The sequence below is a fragment of the Pelodiscus sinensis genome, chromosome 21 (assembly GCF_049634645.1).
Source record: "Pelodiscus sinensis isolate JC-2024 chromosome 21, ASM4963464v1, whole genome shotgun sequence".
NCBI classification, from domain to species: domain Eukaryota; kingdom Metazoa; phylum Chordata; order Testudines; family Trionychidae; genus Pelodiscus; species Pelodiscus sinensis.
Window position 1 is genome coordinate 15,344,499 of NC_134731.1, and position 25,191 is coordinate 15,369,689.

The 25,191-nt window shown below is 53.0% G+C and overlaps 1 protein-coding gene across 1 annotated transcript in view; it reads left to right on the forward strand.

Moving 5' to 3' along the window:
• LOC102452366 (uncharacterized) overlaps window positions 1-25,191 on the forward strand; it is an 87,797-nt gene that overhangs the window by 13,348 nt on the left and 49,258 nt on the right. The window contains exon 2 of the mRNA XM_075904953.1: window positions 16,898-16,999. Coding sequence (XP_075761068.1) covers window positions 16,898-16,999 — 102 coding nt within the window. The remainder of the gene's footprint in view (window positions 1-16,897; window positions 17,000-25,191) is intronic.

A 25,191-nucleotide genomic window follows, 5' to 3' on the forward strand; every position in this document is an offset into this window, starting at 1 on the left:
TGAATCAAAGCATGGAGCCGCGGGGAGTGGATGTCAAAACTTCCCCCTCCGTGACAGGCATTCTGCTTTCTCCACCCCTCTCCTTCCTGCCGGATAACTTGGGGGGCAGACCTACCGCCGGTGCATTGCAGCCTCACTGCCCCGGAGTGTGCGCCCCTGGGGTAAATGGGTGCAGCTCCCTGGGGGCCAAAGGGCCAGTGCCCCAGCTGGTGTAAATGGTGCAGTTTCGTTGACTACAGACCAAGGTATGAGGTTAGGTGGGAGGCGGGTGCTGCCCACGTCTGGCTGCCACGCTGGGCATGGGAATGGGGAGCTTCACGTGCCACATAAATCCCCTGCCACGAAGAAGGCTGAGCATGGCTCCAGTGTGTCCCAGGGGCTCTGTTCTGATCGATAACTACCCAGAGAAAGCCGGTTTCCTTCCGCCTGCAGAGGCCTGGGCTGGGCCACGCTCCCTTTGTGGGGCTGGCTCCAGGGCGGAACGGAGCCAAAAGATTTTTCAAACTTCCAGTTGGCAAAAATCATTCCAGGTTTTGGCTTTTCTTCCCAGGAGCCGGGATGGGAAAATGGTCGAAAGCTGGAAACATTGTCCAGGGCAAACATTTTCCATTTCCCGCCCAGCTCCCGCCAGGAACCACGGGAAAGAAATGGCTTGGAAGGAAGGGAGGGAATTGCCAGCACCCAAGTCTTTCCCCCACCACCCCAACTCCCCCTCGAGTGACACCAGACATTCAAAGTCAGGGCAGCGCTGGGGTTCTCGGATCCTGCTAATCTCTGGGCGGATCCCAGCCTGGCCGCTCTCTTCCTGCTGTGCATTTCGATGTATGTTTCTACAGTGGGTCGGCCACACTCCTCTGCCTTTTTCCCTCCTGCTCTCTTCCTTCCCCGTTTGCCCCGATTCACCGCCCCGCGGGCTCCCTGTTGTCTGACAGCCGGCTGGAGCTGGCGCATGTGTTCAGGCTTGCGCCGTTGAGAGCGTGAGCGAGGCTAGTTGGAGCGCAGCGCCTGATTTATTCAGGCCTGAGCTGTGGCGGCGTACCTCCCTCTCCCCCGTCTGTCATGTCGATTGCACACGGCGTCTGAGCCCCTGCCTGCACAGCCAATCCCAGCCGCCCAGAGGGGGCTGCTCTGCCTCCCTTCCAGGCATTCCATTAAAAATCCACCCAACTTTCAAACCAGGAGCCGCTCCTTGCCGATGGCGGGGCAGGTTACCGAGTGGGGACATTGAGAGCCCCTGGGGCCATGTCGCTGGCGTGGCAGAGCCCAGGAGATGGGGAATTCTGGGACGGGCTGTGTTTGAGGTGGGATAAATTCAGCCCGACAAGGGCATCAGTGCAGGCCTGGCCTGAGCTGCTCACATCTGCTCATGCCAGCTGTCTGCCGTGCCAGCGTCTCAGGGCGGGGGAGTGGTGATTGCGTTATCTCATGTCCCTGGCACTGCAGCGGGCACGGGACACGTTGGGGCGAGAGACGCACCCCAGTCTGCATCCAAAGGCTTTGGCACTCCAGAAAAGTTCCACGTTTGAGCCGCATTTCTCAGCTGGTTCCTGAACGAGGTTCCCAGCGGTGGAGCTGGGCTGGTTCGCAGGCGCAGCTGCAGCTCTGACGCCATCTCTAGTGCACTGACCCAAACCCCTGGGTCCAGGTTTGGGCAGCATGCGCCTAGCCCCGAGGACAGCCCTGGCTACGTTTGCCGAGCCTGGTGCGCGCCGGATGGTCAGCAGCGCGTGGGATGGGCAGGTCCTCTGGGAGAAGGAAGGAAGCTGGTTTATTGATCGGAATGAAAGCAGGGAAGCGGAGAGATGCTGCGTTTTTCTTCCGTTCCTCTGGGCATGGTGCAGGCCCCCTCCCCCCCGCACCAATGAGGTAATGAACCTCTGGGGCCCCCAAAAAGGCAGGTCTGACCCTCAGCTGGTGCAATTCAGTGGTGCCCCCTGAAATCAATGCAGATGCACCCATTTAGGCCTGCCAAGGACATAGACTGGAAGCCCCCAGGGCAGGAGCTGCCTTTTGCCCTTCCTCTCTCCCCCGCCGAGGCTGGCTGCCCATGTGCCGCAGCTCAGGCGGACCCGGGGCATTCTCACTGCAGGAGCTCCTAGGGGCACCACAGCCACCATGGGGTGTACGTGTCTGCGAGGGGGTTGCCAACCGCACACAGAGCTGGAAGGGTTCGTGTGCTGCTGGGAGACCCATCAGCTGCAGCAGGTGTCAGGCAGTCAGGAGGGGCTGCGAGGGGCAGAGCCTGCCTGGTAGTGAGGAGAAAAGGCCAGCAGTGCTCGCCGGGGGAGCCAAGCTAGGGCCCCTGCTTGACCGGCCTGTTTGCACCTGCTGGTGGTTTCTAGGCCAGGCCCTGGCAGTCCAGGTGGCCGAGAGATGGATGACCCAGAAAGGACCAAAAGCAAACCCAGCTGTCCATAGATGTCTTTGTTCTGTGGCTTCTTGGTCAGTGATTTAGGGCTCTGCTAGCTGTGACGGGAGGGCTGAGCCAGGTGAAGGTGGGGATGCACTTAGTGGGGAAACTGAGGCAGGGGCCTGCTCCCCCACTCCTTGCCATGAGGAGGTGCACCTCACGGGTGTCCTGCTCAATGCCAGCCACAGACCCACAGGATGGGGGCTACTCTGGGCCTGGCTTGAGCACAGTCTCTAAGCAGGACCCCTGCAGCCCCCTTATGGGTCTCACTCCAGCACCAGGGTAAGCCGCGTAGCTCTGGCCAGCAAGACCCTCAGAGATGGCCACCTGAAAGAGCAGTGCTCCTTCAGGGGCATCCGCAGGCCGCTCGGCCACAGCCGGGTTTATTAATCCACTGGAATGCAGCCCGGGAGTCCTAGAGCAGAGGTTCTGAAACGGGCGGTGAGAGGGAGGTGGAGTGTATTCTGGGTGTGCGGGAGAAACTTTAAGGGGGGAAACCCAGCCTGTGCCGATTTTCCCCAGCAACACACTCACAAAGCAAAGCTCCGCCCGACCCAGCAGGCCCTCAGATGGTGCTGGGCACCGACTCCAGACGGCGTGCTGCGTTTCCATGCCTCTGGGCGGGACTCCGGCGGCTGCGGCGCGGGGTGCACATTGCACTGTCTGTCACGTGTGTGCTCTTCCGACGATGGAGCGGTGGCTCTGTGAGAAGCAAAGCGGCCTGTGGGTGGTGGGTTTTATTGGTCTATGTACTCGTGGGAATGAAGGGGATAAACTACTACAGACCCTAAGAAGTGGGGTGGGATCAAATACGTTTGAGAACCACCGGCCTAGAGCTAGTGAGCCCCTGGGGTCCTCCTCTGGCCTCTCTTCTCCAGCTGGGCAAACATTGCCCTCGGAGAATGATGGGCCAGCCATAGTCACTTGTTAGGAATCAAAGTCCCGTTGGGTTTGCCATGGTCTTCTCAGAAGCTGGCCTGAGCCCCCCTGATAGCTAGATGCCATTTTCACCTTCCTACACCCTGCTGCACCTAGGGAAAACTGAGGCACAGGCGGGCCTCACAAAATATGATAGAAGAGTCCCACTTCATGACACTGTCCAATTAAAATAGAGGACTATGTAGCACTTTAAAGACTAACATTGTCTTTTCTTTGTTGTAGGGAATAGAAGTGTGTATAGTCGATTCTTGTCTGGTGGAACAAAAGTCTTGCAAGGTGTCAGTCGGTGTGGATGTTTGTCTTGAGATGAGACTCTCTAAGTTAGAAATGTCATTCTTGATGTTTTTCTGTTTCTTGTATAAAATACTTATCAGGTGGTTCCTTAATTTCTTGGATAGTGTGAGGCAGTCTTTCACTGTAGTCAGTGCGGTATGTTGATCTTAATGGATTGTTCACTTTCAGTCCTTTGGGTACAATGTCCATCTTCTTGCACTTGGATAGAAAGATGCTGTCTGTCTGTATCTGTGCAAGTTTTTTCATATGGTTGATGGATTTCCATTCCAAATGGCTAAATGTAGTGCCTTGCATGTAGAATAGTGATAGAAATGTAGCCATGTTAGTCTGGTGTAGCTGAAACAAAATACAGGACTATGTAGCTACATAGCTATGTATGCTACACAGTCCTGTATTTTGTTTCAGCATCACCAGACTAACACGGCTACATTTCTATCACTATTCTACAATTAAAATAGGTTATCTGATGTTATTTCACACGGTGTCCATCGAAATAGCTCACATTTCAAAGGGAAATCTCCCCGTTGGGGTGCATGCGGAGCAGGATGGTTGGAAATGATTTGGCAAATTATTTCCAATAACAAATCAAATTGAAGCGGGGGGGGGGGGGGGAGGGGGAGGGAATTCCCCACTCTGCTTGTGGATGCTTTGCAAGGAGAAAAAGAGGCGAGATTTTTCCTGTAAAGAGCCCGGGGCTGAAGAGGTCTGTTGTTGTTTTGATTACGGAGCTGGGATGTGCCAGGCTTTGGCACTTGTAGATTTCGTCTTTGAAGCACCTTTCAAGGGAATAAAAAACAGGACGATGTAGCACTTTAAAGACTAACAAGATGGTTTATTAGATGATGAGCTTTCGTAGGCCAGACCCACTTCCTCAGATCAAATAGTGGAAGAAAATTGTCACAACCATATATACCAAAGGATATAATTAAAAAAAAAAGTGAACACATATGAAAAGGACAAATCACATTTCAGAACAGAAGGGGCATGCAGGGGGAATGTAACCATGGTCAGTTTCCCAGAGCAGACCAGCCCTTGGAGCAGTGTTTGTATCTCTGAATTGTAGACTGGAGACACAGCCAATCAGTGACCATCCGGCACTCTGGCTCTGCCTACATGCAGAGCTGCATTAGTTTAGATCAGGGCTACTCAACTTTGGAAGCCTCTGGGGCCACAATGATACTCTCAGCACATGCCCTGGGCCGCAACTTGAGTGTGTTGCATATCCACGCAAATAAGCTTCTTTCACACTGACGGGCACTAATACAAAGATTAAGCCTTAAGCCGCCGAACCCAACCGTGGCCAGCGTGAGCCAGTCAGCACCTCTCAGGCTCTGCCCACCAGGCTAAGCAGCCAGCACTTCCCACAATGCCCCGGTGCTCCTGGCATCTCCTCCCTCAGGGCTAGAAACGCCGACACCCTGTACCCGTCTGTTCCAGCCAGCCCGTCCGCTTGCGTCTTTCAGTGCTCACCCCGCCTGGGAGCCGCCTCGCCGTTGTGGAGGGCGTTGTCAGTGGAGGCCACGTTCAAAGGATCCCACCTGTGGGCCGTGTGTTGAGCCCCACGTAAGCCCAAACCGCACCGCGGGCCATGTGTTGAGTAGCCCTGGTCTATAGGGTGATTTTTTTTGTACTAGTTTTGTTAAATTGGCGCAAAAGGCCGCGCAGACTGACTTGTATTGGTTTAAATTTGAATTCAAATCCATTTGGCTGTGTGCCTATCCGAAAGTTGCACCCGTTTAACCTAAGCTGTGAATGGAAACGGATGTCGTTAAACTGGTACAGGCCTCTGGATCATCTGAGGCCAGCTGCTTTGCTTATGTGGATTGGGAGCAGCTTTACACTAATGCACAGGAAGCCGTTGTTACAAAAGCATCCACACAACTACCCCGTGTAAACACAACCCCCGAAGCACGACTGGGTTTAGGATTAGACACCCCCCCCCCTCCAGTCATCCAGTCCTGTGTTCTGACCACTACGCTTCAAATAATCCACTGGATCCAGCTGTCTTCAGACATTTCTGCTCGGTGTTAAGACTGCCCTGGGTCTCTCCCATTTGCACCTCCGCTCTCCTCTTCAAAGCCCTGCTGACTGACTGCCTGCCTCAGTCAGCACCCACCTCTCCACAGCCGTGCGGTATTTGAAGTTAGATGAATCAGAATAATTCATTTCCTAATTACCAGCGCTTCCACATTTAGGGCCAAATCCAGGGACGGCGCTGAGCTGACAGAGCAAGCGCTCGGCAGTATGCAGGATCTGTCCCGGAGAAAACAGTCCAGGAATGTTAAGAATACCAGGGCGAAATCACATGATGCTGAGGCCAGCCCGACAGGGCAAAAAAAAAAAAGTTGTTTACAAAAATCAGTCACGCAATGAACCTCCGAGGGGTTTTCTCTCTGATTTTCTCTGATCTTGCTCCAGACCCTGCTTGCTTTGCACATTGGGTCCTGGCTTTTTTGTGGCCTCCCACCGGAGAGCTCCAGATTCTTGGCTTCACGGCTGTGGCCAAGGCAGGTTCAGGCTTGTTCATTCAGCGCAGGTCAGCCATGTTCTTAGGCAGTGGCTGAAATCCACCCGCGTGCGCAGGAGAAGTGAATTAAGTCCCTTAAACCTTTTAACTCCAGCTTACACCAAACAGCAGCCTCGCTCCTGAATCCACCCCCATGTCTGCCATGGACTAAATGTGCAGATGGCTTTGGTCCAGGGATATAGTAAAAACTCCAGCATCCAGGGCTGTTAATTCAGTGCTAATCAGTCCCCTAGCACAGAATGTTCCACGAAAGGGGGTAGAACAGTGTTTCTTAAACTGTTCTGTGGCACACCAGTGTGCCGTGAGGCAGTCGGAGGTGTGCTGTGGAGAACAACAGAATTTAAAATGTCCACCTTTAAAGGGGCAGGAGACCTTTTTTTTTTTTTTTTTTTTTTTTTTTTGGTTCAATAACTTTCCCCCAACCCTTTTTTCCCCCTCAATAACTCCCCCTTCCCCTGACTCTTTCCCCCTCCCCCGACTTTTTTTTGGGTTGGGTTTTTGGGAGGGAGGATTCAGCAGAGGCGGGGAGATTTCAGCCAGGGTGTTGACATTTTTGGACCAGAATGTTTTGAATCTTTTTTCCTTTGGTTTTTGCTTCGAATTGGTCTTGTTTTCAAAGTTCTCCACCCTAGCGTGTGTGTGTGTGTGTTTTAACGTGAAAAGCAACGCAAAGTGTTTCCCAGTTGATCAAAATGAAACAATTCATCTGCGGTTTGTTTCACAATTTTGTTTCATGAGGAAAATTTGGGGCAGGGGAAGGGTAAAACCATCGTGTTCGTTCCATTGGAACAGAAGGAGTTTCCAAATCACAGAATTTCCGGCAAGACGGAAAAGCTGGTTCCCGTCCTGCTCAATGTCCCCAGAGCTCCGGCTTCTCTCGCTGAGATGTGGCCGGATGGTGCTGGCTCCAGAACGCACGGGCTACGCCCTACTCACAGACCCACGTTAAGCTCGCCCTGTGGAGAGCTAGAACAGAGAGGAGTCCCGTGGCACCTTAGAGTCTTATTTATTAGGGCATAAACTGGCATCCGTGGCTGAGAGGGAGAAATTGCGTTTCCATTTGTCCCTGGCCCGAGAATGGTCGAGGAGACGGGGGTGTAAAAGAAACAAGCGAGGCGGCTTCAAGGGGACCTAGATCGGAGATGGCACACGTGGGCCTCAACTCCATGCAGGAGGAGGTGACAAACCAAGCAGTGGTGGAGGCTTTGGTCAGGGGAGCGCCTGCCTCCCTCTCAAGCACAAACCATCCTCGGGGTGGGATTTGAGATTGAGGACCACTCTCCACGCAGAAGGTCCCCGGGCCCTTTCTGAATGGAGGATTCCCTCACAGAGCCCAACGGGAAGAACTTCCTTGCTCAGGCCCCAGTGCCAGGCCAAATCCATCCAGTCCCTAGGCCACAAGCTAGCCTTGGAGTGCGGGGGATCTGACCCCAGCGGTGCCAGTGACAGGTCACACAATTTCTCCTTGCCTCAGTTCCCCCTCTGGGGTGCCTTGGCCACCTAGCTCCTGCTCTTCGGTACAGGGGGCTGGGCACTTAGCGTCTCCTACTGGGGTCTGGAGCATCTCCACCAAAGCACCAGGAGTGCCCAGTCACCATGGTGACGGGTGCCACATCCATCTGGTCGCTCTGACTAACCCCCTCCCCCTGTCTGTTTCTGTAGGCCCGACATCGTGAGTTCTGTTTGTGCTGCCTCTGCCTAGGGGAGGGCTCCACCCTGGAGACCGTCTCCCTGCCCCCCACATCGGGCAAGTGGGGCATTGACAACATACGAACGTGGCCTGCGGCTGCACTTTGCTGCCTGCATCCAGCGAGGGGCTGCCACAGCCTGCCCCTCCCGTGGGTTGTGTCCTGTCATGGCCCTGAGCTACAGGCGCAAGGGACGTGGTGGTTTCAGTGCCGGGCATGGCAGGATCTGACCGTGTCGCCTGCCTGCAGCCCTGTCACACAGGACCTTGTGGGCATGCATGGAAAGCAGTGGTTTTACTCCCCCTTCAGTACGGCAGGGGAAGCTGAGTTCTGACACATGCTGTTACCTGCCCAAAATTCACTGGTATCCATTCGCTCTGGGGGCCTCCACCCTCAGCTCTTCCTGGGGCACTGGCGTAACCTTACACTCTGCCGGTTTGCAGGGTTTTTTACCAGCAAAAGAGCCTTACACTGTAATATCCTACGTCTCCTCTATTTAGAAACAATCACACATGCCAGAAAGCCCATGCAAAGCGTCTAATGTCATCATGCCCCATAAGACAGATGCGCTTTTCTGCATGGCCTGTCAGGATCGGGTCCGTCTGGGGTCTCCAGTTTCTGCACACTGTGATGGGCACAGGGGTGAGGTCTGGCAGCTCTGATCTTGGAGCTGTGCCCTGGAGTTGCTTTCCAAAGAGCTTCCTTTTGGGGCCCCATTTTACAGAGTAAAACCTGAGTTCTGCTTGGCTCCACCTTCACCGATTAACTAACATTTTACTAATCAGTCCTAACAAGCTGTAAGAGAATCCTCTAACCAATTGGACCCCGCCACCTTAATTGATTTACACCTAGCAAAACTGATATGTATCATCATCAAAATGAATGATATAGCAGACAGGAACAATTAAAAGCCAGACAGCTCATACAGACAAACAATAGGGAACTAGGGGCCATAATGAAAGAACAATAAAGGAATGAGGATTTCACCAACCCAACTCTTGATAGTTTCTTGCCCGAGGAGATGCCGTCAAACTAAGTTTTCCTTAGGACAGGGTCTTAACGGCCTGGTATGACTGAGGCCATTGGAATGCAATTTAGATGGAATGTGGGGGTGTCTTCAGTCTGTCTGCAGACAAAGGCCTTAGGCCAGGGGAGGGGAACCTCAGGCCAGGAGGCCGGATGCAGCCCCCCCCCCACATCCTGGATCCGGCCCCTGAGCCTCAGGGCTCCCCACCCCCAGCACTGGGGGGCCCCTGCTGGTGCTCCAGCCCCCCACTGCCGCACTATGGGGCTGGAGTGTGCAAAATCTACTAGGCTGGGGCCCGTAGGCTCTGGCATGTGAGGGGAATGCAGGGGGGCCACATCGGTGAGGGGTTCTGTTTGTTTTTTGTTTTTTCTTCTCACTTGTTTGTGGCCCTGGACTGATTTTTCTGTGGGTCAGTGGCCTTCGATCCAAGAAAGGTTCCTGACTCTTGCCTTAGGCTTTAGGCCTTACGAGATGGCAACAGGTCTAACAGCACGTTACTAGACCTAACGCTAACAACTGCTCAAGCCTGACGCTGAAGCAGTTCAAAGTCCCGACATCCACGAGGAAGGAGGAGCATTGCTCTCGGCAGCCACATGCCCCTCACAGAAACTAGCTTCAGACCCAGATATTCCTGGGATAGGCCCCTCTCCGGGTGGGTTGCCAAGTGGGGACCTGACGCCCTTGTATCCATGGTGCTTGTGTGACCCCCTCACCCTGTGGTCTGAGCCCCTCATGCATATCTGTCTTCTTATCACCCCAGGCAGGCAGGGCAGTGCCATCGTACAGAGGGGAAACTGAGGTTCAGAGAGACCAAGTGACTTGCCCAAGGTCACTCAGGGAGCCTGTGGCAGAGCGCAGACTCTTGCAAGTCCCTTAACTATGGGGCTGCCCTTCCTCTCCTGGGGCCTGTGCTGTCCTTGTACCTTTACAGTGCGGTGCCCTGAAGGCAGATGTGAGCAGGCCTCTGGCCTTCAGGGTCTGAGGTAAAAGCTGCCAGAGAGAAGCCAGCGGCACGCCGAGGCCAGACAGGAACAGCGCTAAGCCAGGCCTGGTGTTAGCACGCCAAGGCCCCTCAAGAAAAATACGGGCCTTGCGGGTTGTCAGGATGAATGGGGGAGGACAAAGGGAGGGCAAGCTCTCCAGGGACCGGGCCGCTTTATCCCTGTCACTTGGCCTGAGCGATTAAACCCTGGCCATGTTTTCTTTGGCCATGGATGGAGAGGCTGCTCCAGGCTGCTGGCTCCGGTATTTATGGGGTGATTCTTTCTCATCTTCTAGCTCGCACGAACTGTTAATCCTGAGTTACGGCCTCTCGGTGGGCAGAGGCCATTGCTCCAGCTGTGACTCCGGCGGGCTCCCTGCTGCCTTTGCCAGATGGTCGATAGCTCTTGGCTTGCAGGGCAGGCCTGTGAGAGGGGGGAGATGGGGCTGCTGTTCTCTGCTTGCTGTGCATCTCTCCAAGCAGGCAGAGCCCGTAGGGAGGAAGCCGTCCACCATCTCCTCCTTCCTTCTGAAAGGTCCCATCGGCTGTGTGCCACGGAGCAGCGTGCACTCCTCCCGGAGCGGTATGGTCCAATGGACAGGGCACAACATTGGGTGTCTAGAGACCATTGTCCTAATTCTCTGTTTGACAATAGCACGTACAGGCTGCAGCCGAGGTCAGGGCCCTAGCGTGCTAAGTGCTGTGTATGCACTGAGCATGAGACAGCCCCTACCCCAGAGAGCTCAGGCTGCCTAGACAGACACACAAGGGGTGGGAGGGAAAATGGGGGCCCAGAGAGGTGACTTGCTTAGGGTTACCCTCACGCTTCCTTCCTCCCTCCCCCTCCAATAGCAGCAAAACTTGAGAAAAAAAAAAAGGTACTGACCGGGACCGAAAAACAAAAATATCAGAAAAACTTAAGGGGAGGGGTTTGGTCGCCTCGTGCCCCCCTGGAATTTCTTCATGCCCCCCAGGTTTGGAACCCACGGGCTAGATGATGACCGACAATGGGTCACTGAGGCAAAAGGTGGGTGTAGGGGGTTCCCTGGGAGGGGAGAACCCCAGAGTGCGGGGCCACTGTCCTAGGATGGTACCAGCAGGCATGACCCCAGCTGAAAGGGGGCGCTCCAGGGCTGAGGAGCTCATTCCCAAAGTGACCAGCCGGAGGCGCCCTGGGATGAGTGCGTACCCCGTGCCACTCGGCCTCCGTGTATAATAGTGATAGTGGCGCTGCCCCTGCACCGCGAGGTGCACAGAGCAAGTGGGAGAGTGGCTGCTCTCCGAGAGGGGAATACACAAGCGGGGAGTTCCTGCTGCTTATGGAGCACAGCCCGGCCTGTGCCTGCCAGTGGTGATGCCGAGCGAGGGATAAAACAGTCCATGCTCGGACCCCAAAGGGCCTGGGAACGGAGCCTCCCTCTTCAGTGTCACTGGGGAAAGGGGCTAAGTCCAGGCGTAAAGAGAAACTTCCTGAACCTCTCTGGGCAGTTGCAACTGTCTTTCTAAGACCAGCCTGATTGTCCTCTAGGGCGGGGGACCTAAGGCCTAGGGGCTAGATGTGGCTCCGCACTTGCCTGGATCTGACCCCCCAGGCTCAGGGCTCCCCGCAGCATTGGGGACCCCATGCTGGCACTCCAGCCCCCCTGCTGCCCCACCACGGGGCTGGAGCTCACAAATCCACTAGGCTGCGCCCCCCTCAGCACTGTTGTGTGAGGGGGACGTGGGGAGTGTCTTTCTGCTTCTCAGCCCCTGACCCAAAAAAGGTCCCCCTCCCCCCACGGCTTTAGAGGGTCTTAGGTGCACCGGGCTGTGGCTTCATCCCCACCAAGGTGACCTTGGCACCTCCTGGCCCCTCTGCTTCCCCTTTTACCAAGGGTTGATTTGGGGGGTTCAGCTGGCATGAGGCATCGCCCCACAAAGCCCCACTCGAGTTCTGGTGTCTCTCTGGTACCGAGTGTGTTGCTAGGACTCCAGAGGGCCTGTTCATAGCAACTGGGGGAGAGTTTCAGGGACTCCTTCCTGGAAATGCTACAGGGCCAACGTAAGGGGAAACTGAGGCAGGCCCGGGTCGAGAGCCCTACCATCTTCAGGTGGGAGGGATTTGTGAGTGGATGGGTCAGGGCAGCACTGGCCTAAGAGCCTGTGTTGGCTACAGTGAAGACAGATCCTTGGATTGCAGGCTGGTGGGGGCAGGGACCGTCTCTTCCAAGCCTTGCACTGAGGAGGCCCTGTCCTCGATTGGGGCCTGTATGTGCTACCCTAGCTTTCCCCCCCCCGGCTCTCAGAGCTCTTTACAAAGGGGCTGCAGAGCCTTTGGGGCGAGAGTCGGGGGTTCTCCGCCATGCCAGCTGAAAGGGATCATGATTGTCCAGCCTGGCCCCTGGAAACCCCAGGCCCCTGGAAACCCCAGCCCATTGATTGCTCTGTCCGACCAGGGCACTTTGGCTTGAGCACTAATGGTGTCTAGAAAGCCACCCGGCCCTGAGGGACAGACTCTGAGGGGCTGGGAATCCGCCACCTTGCTGGGCAGGCTGTGCCTGTTGCTAGGTGCCCTCCCTGTTAAGAGTGACCCCTTATTCCTCCTCGGGATGTGTCTGGCTCCAGCATCCAGCCATGCCTCTTTCTGCTGGAGTAGAGAGCCCTCTGCCATTGGCCATCGCTCCCCCATGGCTAAATGCTGTGATTGGTGTTACTCAAACTCCGTCCTGTCTGCTCCCCCCTCCACCCCGGGGGTTGGTCCATGGCCCGGCCTGTTTGCTGGGCCATGGAACTGTTTGCAGCAAGGTGCCCTGCAGGGCCGGCCCACAACATCTTAGCACCTGAGGTGGGGAGCTCAAATGATGCCCCCATGCCCCCTCGCTCGGGGCAAAACTTCGAAAGGTCGGCAAATGAAATTTAATGTGGATAAATGTAAAGTAATGCACATTGGAAAAAATAACCCCAACTATACATACAGTATGATGGGGGCTAAGTTAGCGACAACTAATCAGGAAAGAGATCTTGGAGTCATTGTGGGTAGTTCTCGGAAGACATCCCCGCAGTGTGCAGTAGCAGTCAAAAAAGCAAACAGGATGTTAGGAATCATTAAAAAAGGGTTAGAGAATAAGATGGCGAATATCTTAGGGTATGTCTACACTACAAAGTTAGTTCGAACTAACGGACGTTAGTTCGAACTAACTTTAATAGGCGCTACACTAGCGCTCCGCTAGTTCGAATTTGAATCGAACTAGCGGAGCGCTTAGTTCGAACTAGGAAAACCTCATTTTACAAAGATTAAGCCTAGTTCGAACTAGCTAGTTCGAATTAAGGGGTGTGTAGCCCCTTAATTCGAACTAGTGGGAGGCTAGCCCTCCCCAGGTTTCCCTGGTGGCCACTCTGGCCAACACCAGGGAAACTCTATGCCCCCTTCCCGGCCCCAGACCCCTTAAAGGGGCACGGGCTGGCTACGGTGCCCGTGCCAGGTGCAAGCCTGCCAGCACCCAGCCAGCAGACCCTGCACTTGGCACGGCTCGAGCCACCCACCGGATGTCCCCCAGCCCACCCCCTCTTCCCGGGACCAGGCTGGCGGCTCCCGGGAGCTTGCCCTGGACCGCAAGAGGCAGGCACCTGCCTGGGCTAGTGTGGACATCGTGGACCTCGTCCACGATCTCCGCACTAGGCACAGGAAAGTGGCCGTCTAGGGCAGGAGAGCTGCCAGCCTGGCCACCCAGGAGCAGGTGTGCATGAAAATCAAGGAGGTCCACTGAGACCCCCGACCCTGAGCCCTGAGCTTACAATGGCCGTCCTGGGTCAGACCAAAGGTCCATCTAGCCCAGTAGCCTGTCTGCCGACAGCGGCCAACCCTAGGGACCCTGGAGGGGATGGACCGAAGACAGTGACCAAGCCATTTGTCTCGTGCCATCCCTCTCCAGCCTTCCACAAACTTTGGGCAGGGACACCACTCCTACCCCCTGGCTAAGACTACTCCATGGACCCAACCTCCATGACTTGATCTCACTTCCCTTTCAACTCTGTTCTAGTTGTAGCCTTCACAGCCTCCTGCAGCAAGGAGTTCCACAGTTTAACTATTTGCTTTGTGAAGAACACTTTTCTCTTACTAGTTTGAAGCCTGCTACCCATTCCTTTCCTTTGGTGTCCTCTAGTCCTTCTTTATGGGAACTCAGGAAGAACTTTTCTGAATGCACCCTCTCCACCCAACCCCTGCTTTTAGAGACCTCTATTCTGTCCCCGCTCCATCTCCTCTTTTCTAAGCTGAAAAGTCCCAGTCTCTGTAGCCTCTCTTCATATGGGACCTGTTCCCAACCCCTGATCATGTTAGTTGCCCTCCCCTCTCCCAGCCTTTCTCTTCCCCTCTCCCACCTCCTTTTCCCAGTCTCTCCCAGTTTTGTTCAATAAAGACAGAGTCAATGTTGGAAGAAACGTTATCTTTATTTTGTACATCAATAAGAAGGGGGGCTAGGGAAGGGTAAGTGGAAGGAGGTGAGGGAGGAATGGGGTACGAGCCCCCGATGGGGAGGACTGGGCTGGCTCTGCGGGCTTCTGGGGGTGGAAGCTCTCCTGCAGCCCCCCGATTGCCCCCTCTCCCCAGATGGCAGCCTGCGGCAAGTGCAGCCGGGCTGATGACCGAGTGGTGTGATGTGCCCAGTGTGGGTAGTCCGGGCACTCCAAGCCAGAACTTCTTTGCAAGCGGGGCACCCCTTAGAACTGTGTGTCCGGGGTGGGGGTCGGGACCCTTTAAGCGCAGCCCTCGGCTAGCCTGAGACAGCATCTCCATGCTCTAAGTCCTCCTCTTATGCCCTGCCGGCACTGCTTCCGGCCATCCTTAAGCCCTGTTCAGAGTCCACTCAATGTGGACTTGCTAGTTTGAATTAGCAAAACGCTAATTCGAACTAGTTTTTAGTTCTAGACGCGTTAGTTCGAATTAGCTTAGTTCGAATTAACTAATTCGAACTAAGTTAGTTCGAAGTAGTGCTGTAGTGTAGACGTACCCTTATTGCCCTTATATAAATCCATGGTATGCCCACATCTTGAATACCGCATACAGATGTGGTCTCCTCATCTCAAAAAAGATATATTGGCATTAGAAAAGGTTCAGAGAAGGGCAACTAAAATGATGAGGGGTTTGGAACGGGTCCCATATGAGGAGAGATTAAAAGAGATTGGGACTTTTCAGCTTGGAAAAGAGGAGACTAAGGGGGGATATGAGAGAGGTCTATAAAATCATGACTGGTATGGAGAAAGTGAATAAGGAAAAGTTATTTACTTGTTCCCATAATATAAGAACTAGGGGGCACCAAATGAAACTAGTGGGCAGCAGGTTTAAAACAAATAAAAGGAAGTTCTTCTTCACACAGCACATAGCCAATCTGTGGAACTCCTTGCCTGAGGAGGTGGTGAAGGCTAGGACTAGAACATGGTTTAATAGAGAACTAGATAAATTCATGACAGTTAAGTCCATAAATGGCTGTTAGCCAAGGAATGGTGTCCCCAGCCTCTGTTTGTCAGAGGGTGGAGATGGATGGCAGGAGAGAGATCGCTTGATCATTACCTGTTAGATTCACTCCCTCTGGGACACCTGGCACTGGCCACTGTTGGCAGACAGGACTCTGGGCTGGATGGACCTTTGGTCTGACCCAGTCTGGCCGTTCTTATGTTCTTATGTTCTTAAAGGTCTCACTTCTGCCTTCTTCCTGTTCTGCTCCTCCCATGGTACCACTCTGCTACCTACCTATGCACTAGCAGCAGACACAATTTTCTACACTCTGGGTCCTAATGACACCCCCCAACACACAGTCTGGCACCTGATGCGGCCGCCTCAGTTCGCCTCATGGTAGGGCCAGCCCTGGTGCCCTGCCTGCTGCCCGCCTGCGGGATGAGGCGATGAGCGCCTGGTGTGGAAAACCCCTCAGCCAGCGTTCCTCTCAGGGCTAGACTCTGGCAAGTTTAGACGGGGTGGGGCGAAGTGAGGGGGGCACGAGGACGGATGGCCAATGGCAAGGCTCCAAGCTTGGGGTGGGGGGGTCGGTTTTCTAAAGCTGAGATTATTTCGGATGCTGAGGGGATTCAGAGGCCCTGTTCTCTTTTTGTGATGGGATCTAGGTGGGAGGGGAGGGCAAATCTGTTAGGATGCATATCCAGGTGGGTGCTCTTGAAGGGTTGGGGGCCGGCCAGCTAGCCTGGTTTGGTTATCAGAGCCCAGCTGGGAAGGAGTCAGGGGAGGCCTATAGGACTTGGGGGGCAGGAGGAAGGAGATGGCTTGTGCAGCAGGCCTGGAGGTTGTGTTGTCCTTTCAGCACTGCAAGAGGCAGGGGATGCCTGGGGAGCTGACTGAGATGCAGAGGCGTGTGGGAACTGGGGGCTGTGGTTGATGTCTCTGTGTTGGGCCTGGCAGTGACTCCTTCCTGGACAGGTCACAGAGCCAACCAGAGGGGAAACTGAGGCAGCAGCTGAGCTGAAGCACCTGTGACAGACAGCATGGAAACGCTCCCTTTGGTGTCTCTCTTACAGGCTGCATCCTGGAGCCAGCTAAGGGTCCCCGGAGAGAGCTGGGCAGCCTCAGGACTGCTCTAACTTCCCCTAGAGAGAGCGCTCCCCCCCAGCCCAGGGTCTCCAGAGCAAGCCTGCTCCAGCCATGCCCTGTCACACTCCCTGCACACCCTTGAATGCCCCCTGAGTGGGGAGTTTATGCTCAGGATCCGGCCCCTTTACATTAACAGGATCCCAGCCCTGAAGTCCTAATTTTGGCCATGTGCCCCCCTTGAAACTGCTGGGAGTGGGGGACAGCGGAGGAAGGGTATAGCAGGACCCTGCAATTGGGGGAGGTGTAATGGAGATTTTCCATCTGGCGAGGCCTGGCACAGAGAGGTGGCTCCAGACACGGGGAGCTGTGAGCCTGGAAAGCAGAGTGGGGGGGGGGGGGGGAAGGGGAGTGCAGGAAGCACAGAGGGGGTGTTGCCAGCGGAGCAGGAGTGTCCCAGCGCAACCTCGGGGTGACAGCGTCCCTCACTCCTCCGCTCTCTCTCTGCCACAGGTATGCCGAAGAGGAGATCCGGCAGAAAGTGGGGACCTTCCGGCAAATGCTCATGGAGAAGGAAGGGGTGCTCACCAGGGAGGACCAGCACGGGCGCCAGATGTGAGTATGGAAGGGGCACTCGGCTGGGCAGGAATGGGGACTGCACGGGGGTGAATTCCCACCTTCCCCAAGCCTGGTCTCTGCATTCTCTTGTCCTGCCAGCTTCCCACCCCCCTTGAGGCTAGGCCTACACTATCAGGTTTTATCGGAAAAAGCTACGCAAATTGCATTCCGCTGGCCCCAAACTGCATGTGGAGTTCTGCATTCCTCCTTTGAAATGTACAAGAGCCCCAGCAGGGTCTCTTGTACATTTCAAAGGAGGAATGCAGAAGTACCTATTGACTAGTCGAGTAATCGATGGAAAATTCCATCAACTAGTCGACTAGTAAATTACTTACTATTTAACATCCTTAGTGTAAATCGATTACACTTGGTCTCTTGGCCCCCTCTTGCTGTGCACTGCACTGAATTTGGTGTCATGAGAGTTAGGGCAGCATAAATCCAGAGTTCCCCCACGCACTTTCACATCACCTCTGGCGTAAATGCAAAGTAACTCCACTGGCTGCCCCCAGGCATGTAAACACACTGACTTCAGTTACACTGCTCCACATGGGGAGTGACCCCTCTGAAGTCAGAATCTGGCCTAGGATAAGTCCCATTGTGTGTGTGCGGGCATGTGTGTGTGCACACGTGTGAGGGAGTTAGTTAAACAGAAAGTAAAAGATTCAGCGACAAAAGTAAAATCCCTGCAAGCTGCACAGAAACTTTTCAAAGAGGACCAACCTAAATGCGTACCCCAAATTTAAAAACACAGCAAAAGAAGCAAAGAGTGCCACCATAGCTTAGCAACCAAATAAAAGAAGCAGTGACAGATAAAAAGGCATCATTTAAAAGTTAAATCCTAGTGAGGAAACTAGAAAGCAGCATGAACTTTGTCAAATCAAGTGTAAAAATATAATAAGAAAAACTAAAAAGGAGTTTGAAGAACATCTACCCAAAAACTCAAGAAGTAATAACAAAATGTTTTTAAGTACATCAGAAGCCTGCTAAACAACCGGTGGGGCTCCTGGACAGTTGAGATGCCAAAGGAACACTCAAAGATGATAAAGTCATTGCGGAGAAGCTAAATGAATTCTTTACTTTGATCTTCACGGCTGAGGATATTGGGGAGATTCCCAAACTTGAGCCATTCTTTTTAGGTGACAAATCTGAGGAACTGTCCCAGATTGAGGTGTCATTAGAGGAGGTTTGGGAACAAATTGATAAACTTAATAGTAACAAGTCATCGGGACCAGATGGCATTCACCCAAGAGTTCTGAAAGAATTTAGATATGAAATTGCTGAACTATTAACTGTGGTTTGTAACCTATCCTTTAAATCAGCTTCTGTACCTAATGACTGGAAGATAGCTAATGTGACGCCAATATTTAAAAAGGGCTCTAGTGTTGATCCTTGCAATTACAGACCGGTAAGTCTAAAGTCAAAACCGAGCAAATTAGTTGAAACTATAGTAAAGAATAAAATTGTCAGACACACAAATGAACATAATTTGTTGGGGGAAAAGTCAACATGGTTTCTGTAAAGAGAAATCATGTCTTACTAATCTATTGGAGTTCTTTGAGGAGGTCAACAAACATGAGCACAAAGGGGATCCAGTGGATATAGTGTACTTAGATTTCCAGAAAGCCTTTGACAAGGTCCCTCACCAAAGGCTCTTAAATAAAGTAAGTTGTCATGGAATAAAGGGGAAGGACCTTTCATGGACTGATAACTGGTTAAAAGACAGGAAACAAAGGATAGAAATAAATGGTTAATTTTTCAGAATGGAGAAAGGTAAGATTATTGGGGTCCCCCAAGGGTCCGTACTGCGCTAGTCCTATTCAACATATTCATAAATGAACTGGAAAAAGGGGTAAACAGTGAGGTGGAAAAATTTACAGATGATACCAAACTGCTCAAGATAGTTTTGCAAGATCTTTTTGAAATTCTTCAGTCTGCTTTGGTCTTCACTAAGTGATTGGGCAACAAAATGGCAGATGAAATTTAATGTTGATAATGCACATTGGAAAAAATAATCCCAACTATACATACAATATCATGGGGACTAATTTAGCTACAACTACTCAAGAGAGAGATCTTGGAGTCATTGTGGATAGTTCTCTGAAAGCATCCACTCAATGCACAGCGGCAGTCAAAAAAGCAAACAGAATGTTATGAATCATTAAAAAAGGGATAGAGAACAAGACAGAGAATATCTTATTGCTTTTCGATAAAACTATAGTACGCCTACATCTTGAACACAGTGTACAGATGTTGTCACCTCATCTCAAAAAAGATATATTGGCATTGGAAAAGGTTCAGAAAAGGGCAACAAAAATGATTAAGGGTTTGGAACAGGTCCCATATGAAGAGAGATTAAAAAGACTTGGACTTTTCAACTTAGAAAAGAGGTGTCTAAGGGGGGATATGAAGGAGGTCTATAAAATCATGACTGGTGTTGAAAAAGTGAATAAGGAAAAGCTATTGACTTGGCCCCATAACATAAGAACTAGGGGGCATCAAATGAAATTAGTAAGTAGCAGGTTGAAAACAAACAAAAGGAAGTTTTTCTTCACGCAGCACATAGTCAACCTGTGGAACTCCTTGCCGGAGGATGTTGTGAAGAGCAGAACTTGAACAGGGTTCAAAAAAGAACTAGATAAATTCATGGAGGTGAGGTCCATCAATGGCTATTAGCCAAGGTGGGTAGGAAGGGTGTCCCTAGCCTCTGTTTGTCAGAGGCTGAAAATGGATGACAGGAGAGGGATCATGTGAGGATTCCTGTTTTGTTCACTCCCCCTGTGGCGTCTGGCATTGGCCACTGTGGGCAGACAGGACACTGGGCTAGATGGACCTTTGGTCTGACCCAGTACGGCCGTTCTTATGCTCTTATGACTCATCCTAGGCAAGATTCTGTCTTTACAGGAGTCCCATTGCGTGTGCGTGTATGCGTGCAGGGGGGGGGTGTAATGGGATGAGAAAGGCGGGGTTCCATTCTCAAATCATTCAGGCACAACTGATGCTGCAGATTCCCTGATTCTCAGGTTCTGATTTTGGTCCCCCCGCTCCCTCCCCATCCCAGCTCCAGGAAGATCCTGTCAGCTCTGGGTTCTGCCCCAGTTTGATGGTGATTTATCTGTGAAATGCTAAATGGCCCAGCGAGCGCAGCTGGCACGCACACCTCATCGATCAGCCTGGAAAGCAGGTCAGGCCGGGACAGGAATAGATCCCGTAGGTTCACTGAATATTAATGCCTCATTAGGCTCAGGAAATCAGGACAGTGAGGAAGAACTGCAGCACTGGGAGGAGAGAGGGAGGGGCAGAAACTTCAGCAGCCACATGCCAGCTGGGCTGGAAAGCACGGCCGGGCACAGCTCCGGGGACACCCAGGTTTCAGTGGGGGTGAGCATCTCAAAGCTGGTGGAAGGACACAGCAGGCACATCCAGCAGCACAGCAGGGTCCCTGGCCCGTGGGGGGGCTTTGCACCCTGGGAAGCAAAATAAGGCTCCAGACGCCAAAGGGGAGTAGAGATCATCCCAGCCCTCTGTTCCCTGGGCCTCTGTCTCCAAGCAGCCCTCCCTCACTGAGACTTTGGCTGCATTCGTGTGCTGCCGGGGCCGGCTCCTCCACTGGCTTCAGTGGCATTGCTTTGTGGTTGCCGGCGGGCACCCGCTGAGGAGCCTCGCCTTGGGCGTCAGGAGCCGTGGCACTCATGGCAGACTTTGCAAGGCCACCGGGCGTGCCAAGGAGGGGGAAAGGTGGTGAGACACGCTGCCCCTCTGAGAGGGAATGGAGCTGCCTGGCACCTGCGGCATTCTTTCAATTTTACCAGGGACTGCAGTGCTTTGCCCGGCACCCACCTGGATCTTAACGGCAGGCCCATTTGCTCGGGGAGCGCCGTGGAGTGGGACGGGGGGAGGCAGCATCTAAGTACTAAAAAAGCCGTCTCCTGTCTCCCCATCCGCTGCTGGGAAGGGGGTGAGAGTCTCGAAAGTTTAGAAAACAGGCTGGGGTCGGGGGGGGGGCAGAATTTGAGGGCTGAAGTTGCTGGCAGGCTATGCTGGGTGCAGGGTGACTCGCGAGGAAGAAACCCCAGCTGGTGACTGCAGTAGCGCCTCAGATCCCATTTGCGGTCCAGGACCCAGCATGCTAGGGGCTGTACAAACACACAACAGATGGTCCCAGGCCTAAGCAAGGTTGGCATCACTTCTGTGACTCAATAGTGCCTCGGGGGCCCAGTCCTTCCCCCCAATGTGCTCAGGCTGTACAGAGACATGTCTCCTCCTACAGGATAAGAATCAGAACATAAGCACGGCCAGACTGGATCAGACCAAAGGTCCATCTAGCCCAGTGTCCTGTCTGCCCACAGTGGCCAATGCCAGGTGCCCCAGAGGGAGTGAACAGAACCGGGAATCATCAAGTGATCCATTCCCGGTCTCCCATTCCCAACTTGACACACAGAACCTGCTCTTCCTTCCCTGCCTATCCTGGTTAATAGCCATTGATGGACCTAATCTTCATGAATGTATCCAGTTCTTTTTTGAACCCTGTTATAGCCTTGGCCTTCACAAAATCCTCTGGCAGGGAGTTCCACAGGTTGACTGTGCGCTGGATGAAGAAATACTTCCTTTGGTTTGTTTTAAACCAGCTGCCTATTAATTTCATATGGTGACTCCTTAGTTCTTGTATTATGAGGAGTAAATAAGACTTATTTACTTTCTCCATACCAGTCGTGATTTTATAGAACTCTATTCTATCCCCCTCCCATCTCTTTTCCAACCTAAAAAGTCCCGGTTTTATTAATCTCTCCTCATACGGCAGCTGTTCCAAACCCTTTATCATTTTTGTTGCCCTTTTCCAATCCCAATATATCTTCCTTGAGAGGAGGCGACCACGTCTGCCTGCAGTATTCGAGATGCGGGGTACTATGGATTTATACAGCGGCAATATGATACGTTCTGTTGCTTTGGTTAACCCTTTCTTAGCGATTCCCAACCTTCTGTTTGCTTTTTTTGACCGCTGCATGTGGAGTGGATGTTTTCAGAGAACTATCCACAACGACTCCGAGATCTTTCTTGAGCGGTAACAGCTAATTTAGACCCCATCATTTCATATGTATATTGACCTGACATTTTCCAATGTGTTCCACTTTGCATGTATCAACACTGAATTTCACCTGCCATGTTGTTGCCAGTCACCCAGTTTGTGAAGAATTACAAAGGGATCTCGCAAGTCTTCTTTGGACTTTGCTATCTTGAGCAGTCTTGTATCATCTGCAAATTCTGCCACCTCCCTGTTTACCCCTTTTTTCCAGATCATCCACTAGTTACCTCTCTCCATTCTGAAAACTGACCATTCCTGCCTTTTGTTTCCATCTTTTAACTAGTTACCAAGCCATAAGTGGACCGTCCCTCTTGTCCCATGACAGCTTGTTGTGCTTAAAAGAGCCTTTGGTGAGGGACCCTGTCAAAGGCTTTCTGGAATTCTAAGTATACTCTATCCACTGGATTCCCCCTTGTCCACATGCTTGTTAACCCCCTTGGAGAACTCTAGTAGATTGGTGTGGCATGACTTCCCTTTACAGAAACCATGTAGAATCTTGCCCGATGCCTCTTGACCATCCAGTGGTAGCAGCAGCAGTAGTTCAGTGTAGTCGTTTCCCCCTGCAGGGGAGTCTCAGAGCTGATAAATGTCGCTGCCTTTCCCCTGGGGGTCGAGCTGGTCTTTCCCCATGTCGTGCGATGTGATCTGAACAATCAGCTGCTAGCTCTCACCCCGAGAGCAGGCCCCTGAAAGGAATGGATCCCCATGTGTGATACGGAGATCGTGCCGCCCCTCCATCCCTCCGTGGTGGCAGGAAGATGCACTAACAGCTGTGAAGCACTCGGACACAATAGAAATCCCAGGCAGGGCACAGTTTTGTCTTTTGGGAGGGGGGGTGTTGAATAATGGATAGTAGCTCAGGCCTAGGGCCACACTGAGCAATGCGAAGACCAAATATTGAATGAGCACAGTCTGGTGTGTTCATTGCATGAGGCTGGGATCCTGTAGCAGAAATAGCATGTGGTCACGGGCATGTGGCTCATGCAGCATGTGCACAAGGGGGGCAAAATGAGCCCTGCCCAGACAACACTAAGGCCGGCATTTCCTGATTGCCAAGGCCTTGGCTCTGCAACCATAATCGTGTTCTTTTGATGTACGTGATTCATCACAATCGCCCAGAGCTCTTTGCAGCCATTGTGGGGATCTCAAAGGCAGAGCGAAAGCAGGTCAGCCGCATTCTCCCCATTTTACATATGGGGAAACTGAGGCATCCAGCAGTCAAAGGTTACGCAGCAGGCCAGTGCAGAGCCAGGAATAGAATCCATGCTGCCTCTGAGTTCCTGCTCCAGCAATTTTTTCTAAGGCCCTCCAGCCCAGCCAAACAGCCCCACTCTCCTGAGGGGGGCCCGCTGTCACTAAAAGGGAAAGGTTTATGTGCTCTACAGGTTTCAGGAGAAGAGGGGAAATCACTCAGGCAGCAAAGCCTGGTCCTCAATGGTTAAGCAGAGCTAATGGGAGAAACACGTGGGATGGGCTGACTTTAGTCAGAGAGTCTGTCCTGGCTTTGCCTTGCCTGGGAGCTGTCCGTAGTGCTGAGCAGTAGCACCTGCCTGACTCCAGCAAGTCACCGTGGCTGTGTCTAGACTGCATCCCTTTTCCGTAAAAGGGATGCAAATTAGACACATCACAATTGCAAATGAAGCGGGGATTTAAATCCCCCTGCTTCATTTGCATAAACATGGCTGCCGCTTTTTTCCGGCTCGGAGATTTGCCAGAAAAAAACGCCAGTCTAGACGGGGATCTTTCGGAAAATAAAGCCTTTTCCGAAAGATCCCTTATTCCTTTTAAGAAGAATGAGGGATCTTTCAGAAAAGGCTTTATTTTCCGAAAGATCTGCATCTAGACTGGTGCTTTTTTCCAGCAAAGCTCCGAGCCGGAAAAAAGCGGCAGCCATGTTTATGCAAATGAAGCGGGGGGGATTTAAATCCCCACTTCATTTGCAATTGCAATGTGTCTAATTTGCATCCCTTTTACGGAAAAGGGTTGCAGTCTAGACACAGCCTGTATGTATTGCAGTTAGGGCATTTCCTGGCCTGTGAGTGCATCTCAGCAAAAGCTATCTCCAAATGTCACTGAAGCTGATCAGCGAGAAACACGCCATGGGAGAAATGAAGGCAGCCTGCCTGAGAAAAGCCGCTCTCCCTGGCTGGCCACTGGGAGGAAGGATAATTTGCAGGAGAGAGGAAAAGGGCCTGCTCCAACTTCAGGTGCATGGCACCCAGGTTTTCACTCCCTTATAGCAGGCAATGGCTCCCTCAGCTCTTAACTGGGTGACACTCCCAGGGGCCCAAGGCTCGTGTGCATGGAGAGATGTGACGGCGTGGCATCCCCCTCTCGGTGGCGGCAGAGGGGCAAACTCCGGCCGCTTTAGGAGAGCCTTTAGCAGCCATAATATAAATCGCACCCTAAAAATACATTGTGGTTAAGTCCCGGGGCCCTTTCATGCTCCCCATGTGCCACCTATGGGAATAGATGAGGTTCTGTGGGTGGGCACGTGCTCCCCGTGTGCCACCTATGGGAGTAGGTGAGTTTCTGCGGTGGGCACGTGCCCCCCCATGCCACCTATGGGAGTAGGTGAGTTTCTGCGGTGGGCACGTGCCCCCCCGTGCCACCTATGGGAGTAGGTGAGTTTCTGCGGTGGGCACGTGCCCCCCCATGCCACCTATGGGAGTAGGTGAGTTTCTGCGGTGGGCACGTGCCCCCCCCATGCCACCTATGGGAGTAGGTGAGGTTCTGTAGGTGTCAACATGTAGGTCAGGCTGGTTGATCACGATGGTCCCTGCTGACTGTTGTGTCTCTGAGTCTACACAGGAGTAGTGTGTAGTGGAGAGGGGAGGGGGCAGGACTTGGGGGGAGCTAACCCGGATTCTCCACCTCAGTGACTGTGTGATCAGCTGCCAGGTACCCAGACCCAAGTGTTCCCATGCAGGTGCCTGGGGCTAGGCCCCGGAATCCACATGGGCCTGATGTCCAGAGCAGCCACCGTACCCCTGGGAAAAGCAGGCCCCGTACCTAGCCGGCCCCAACGTGCTGCTCCTGGGGCTGACCATGGAGCTGTGTTGTCCCGCTGCGTTGGGCACCCTGGCACTGTGACACTGACCTGCTCTCC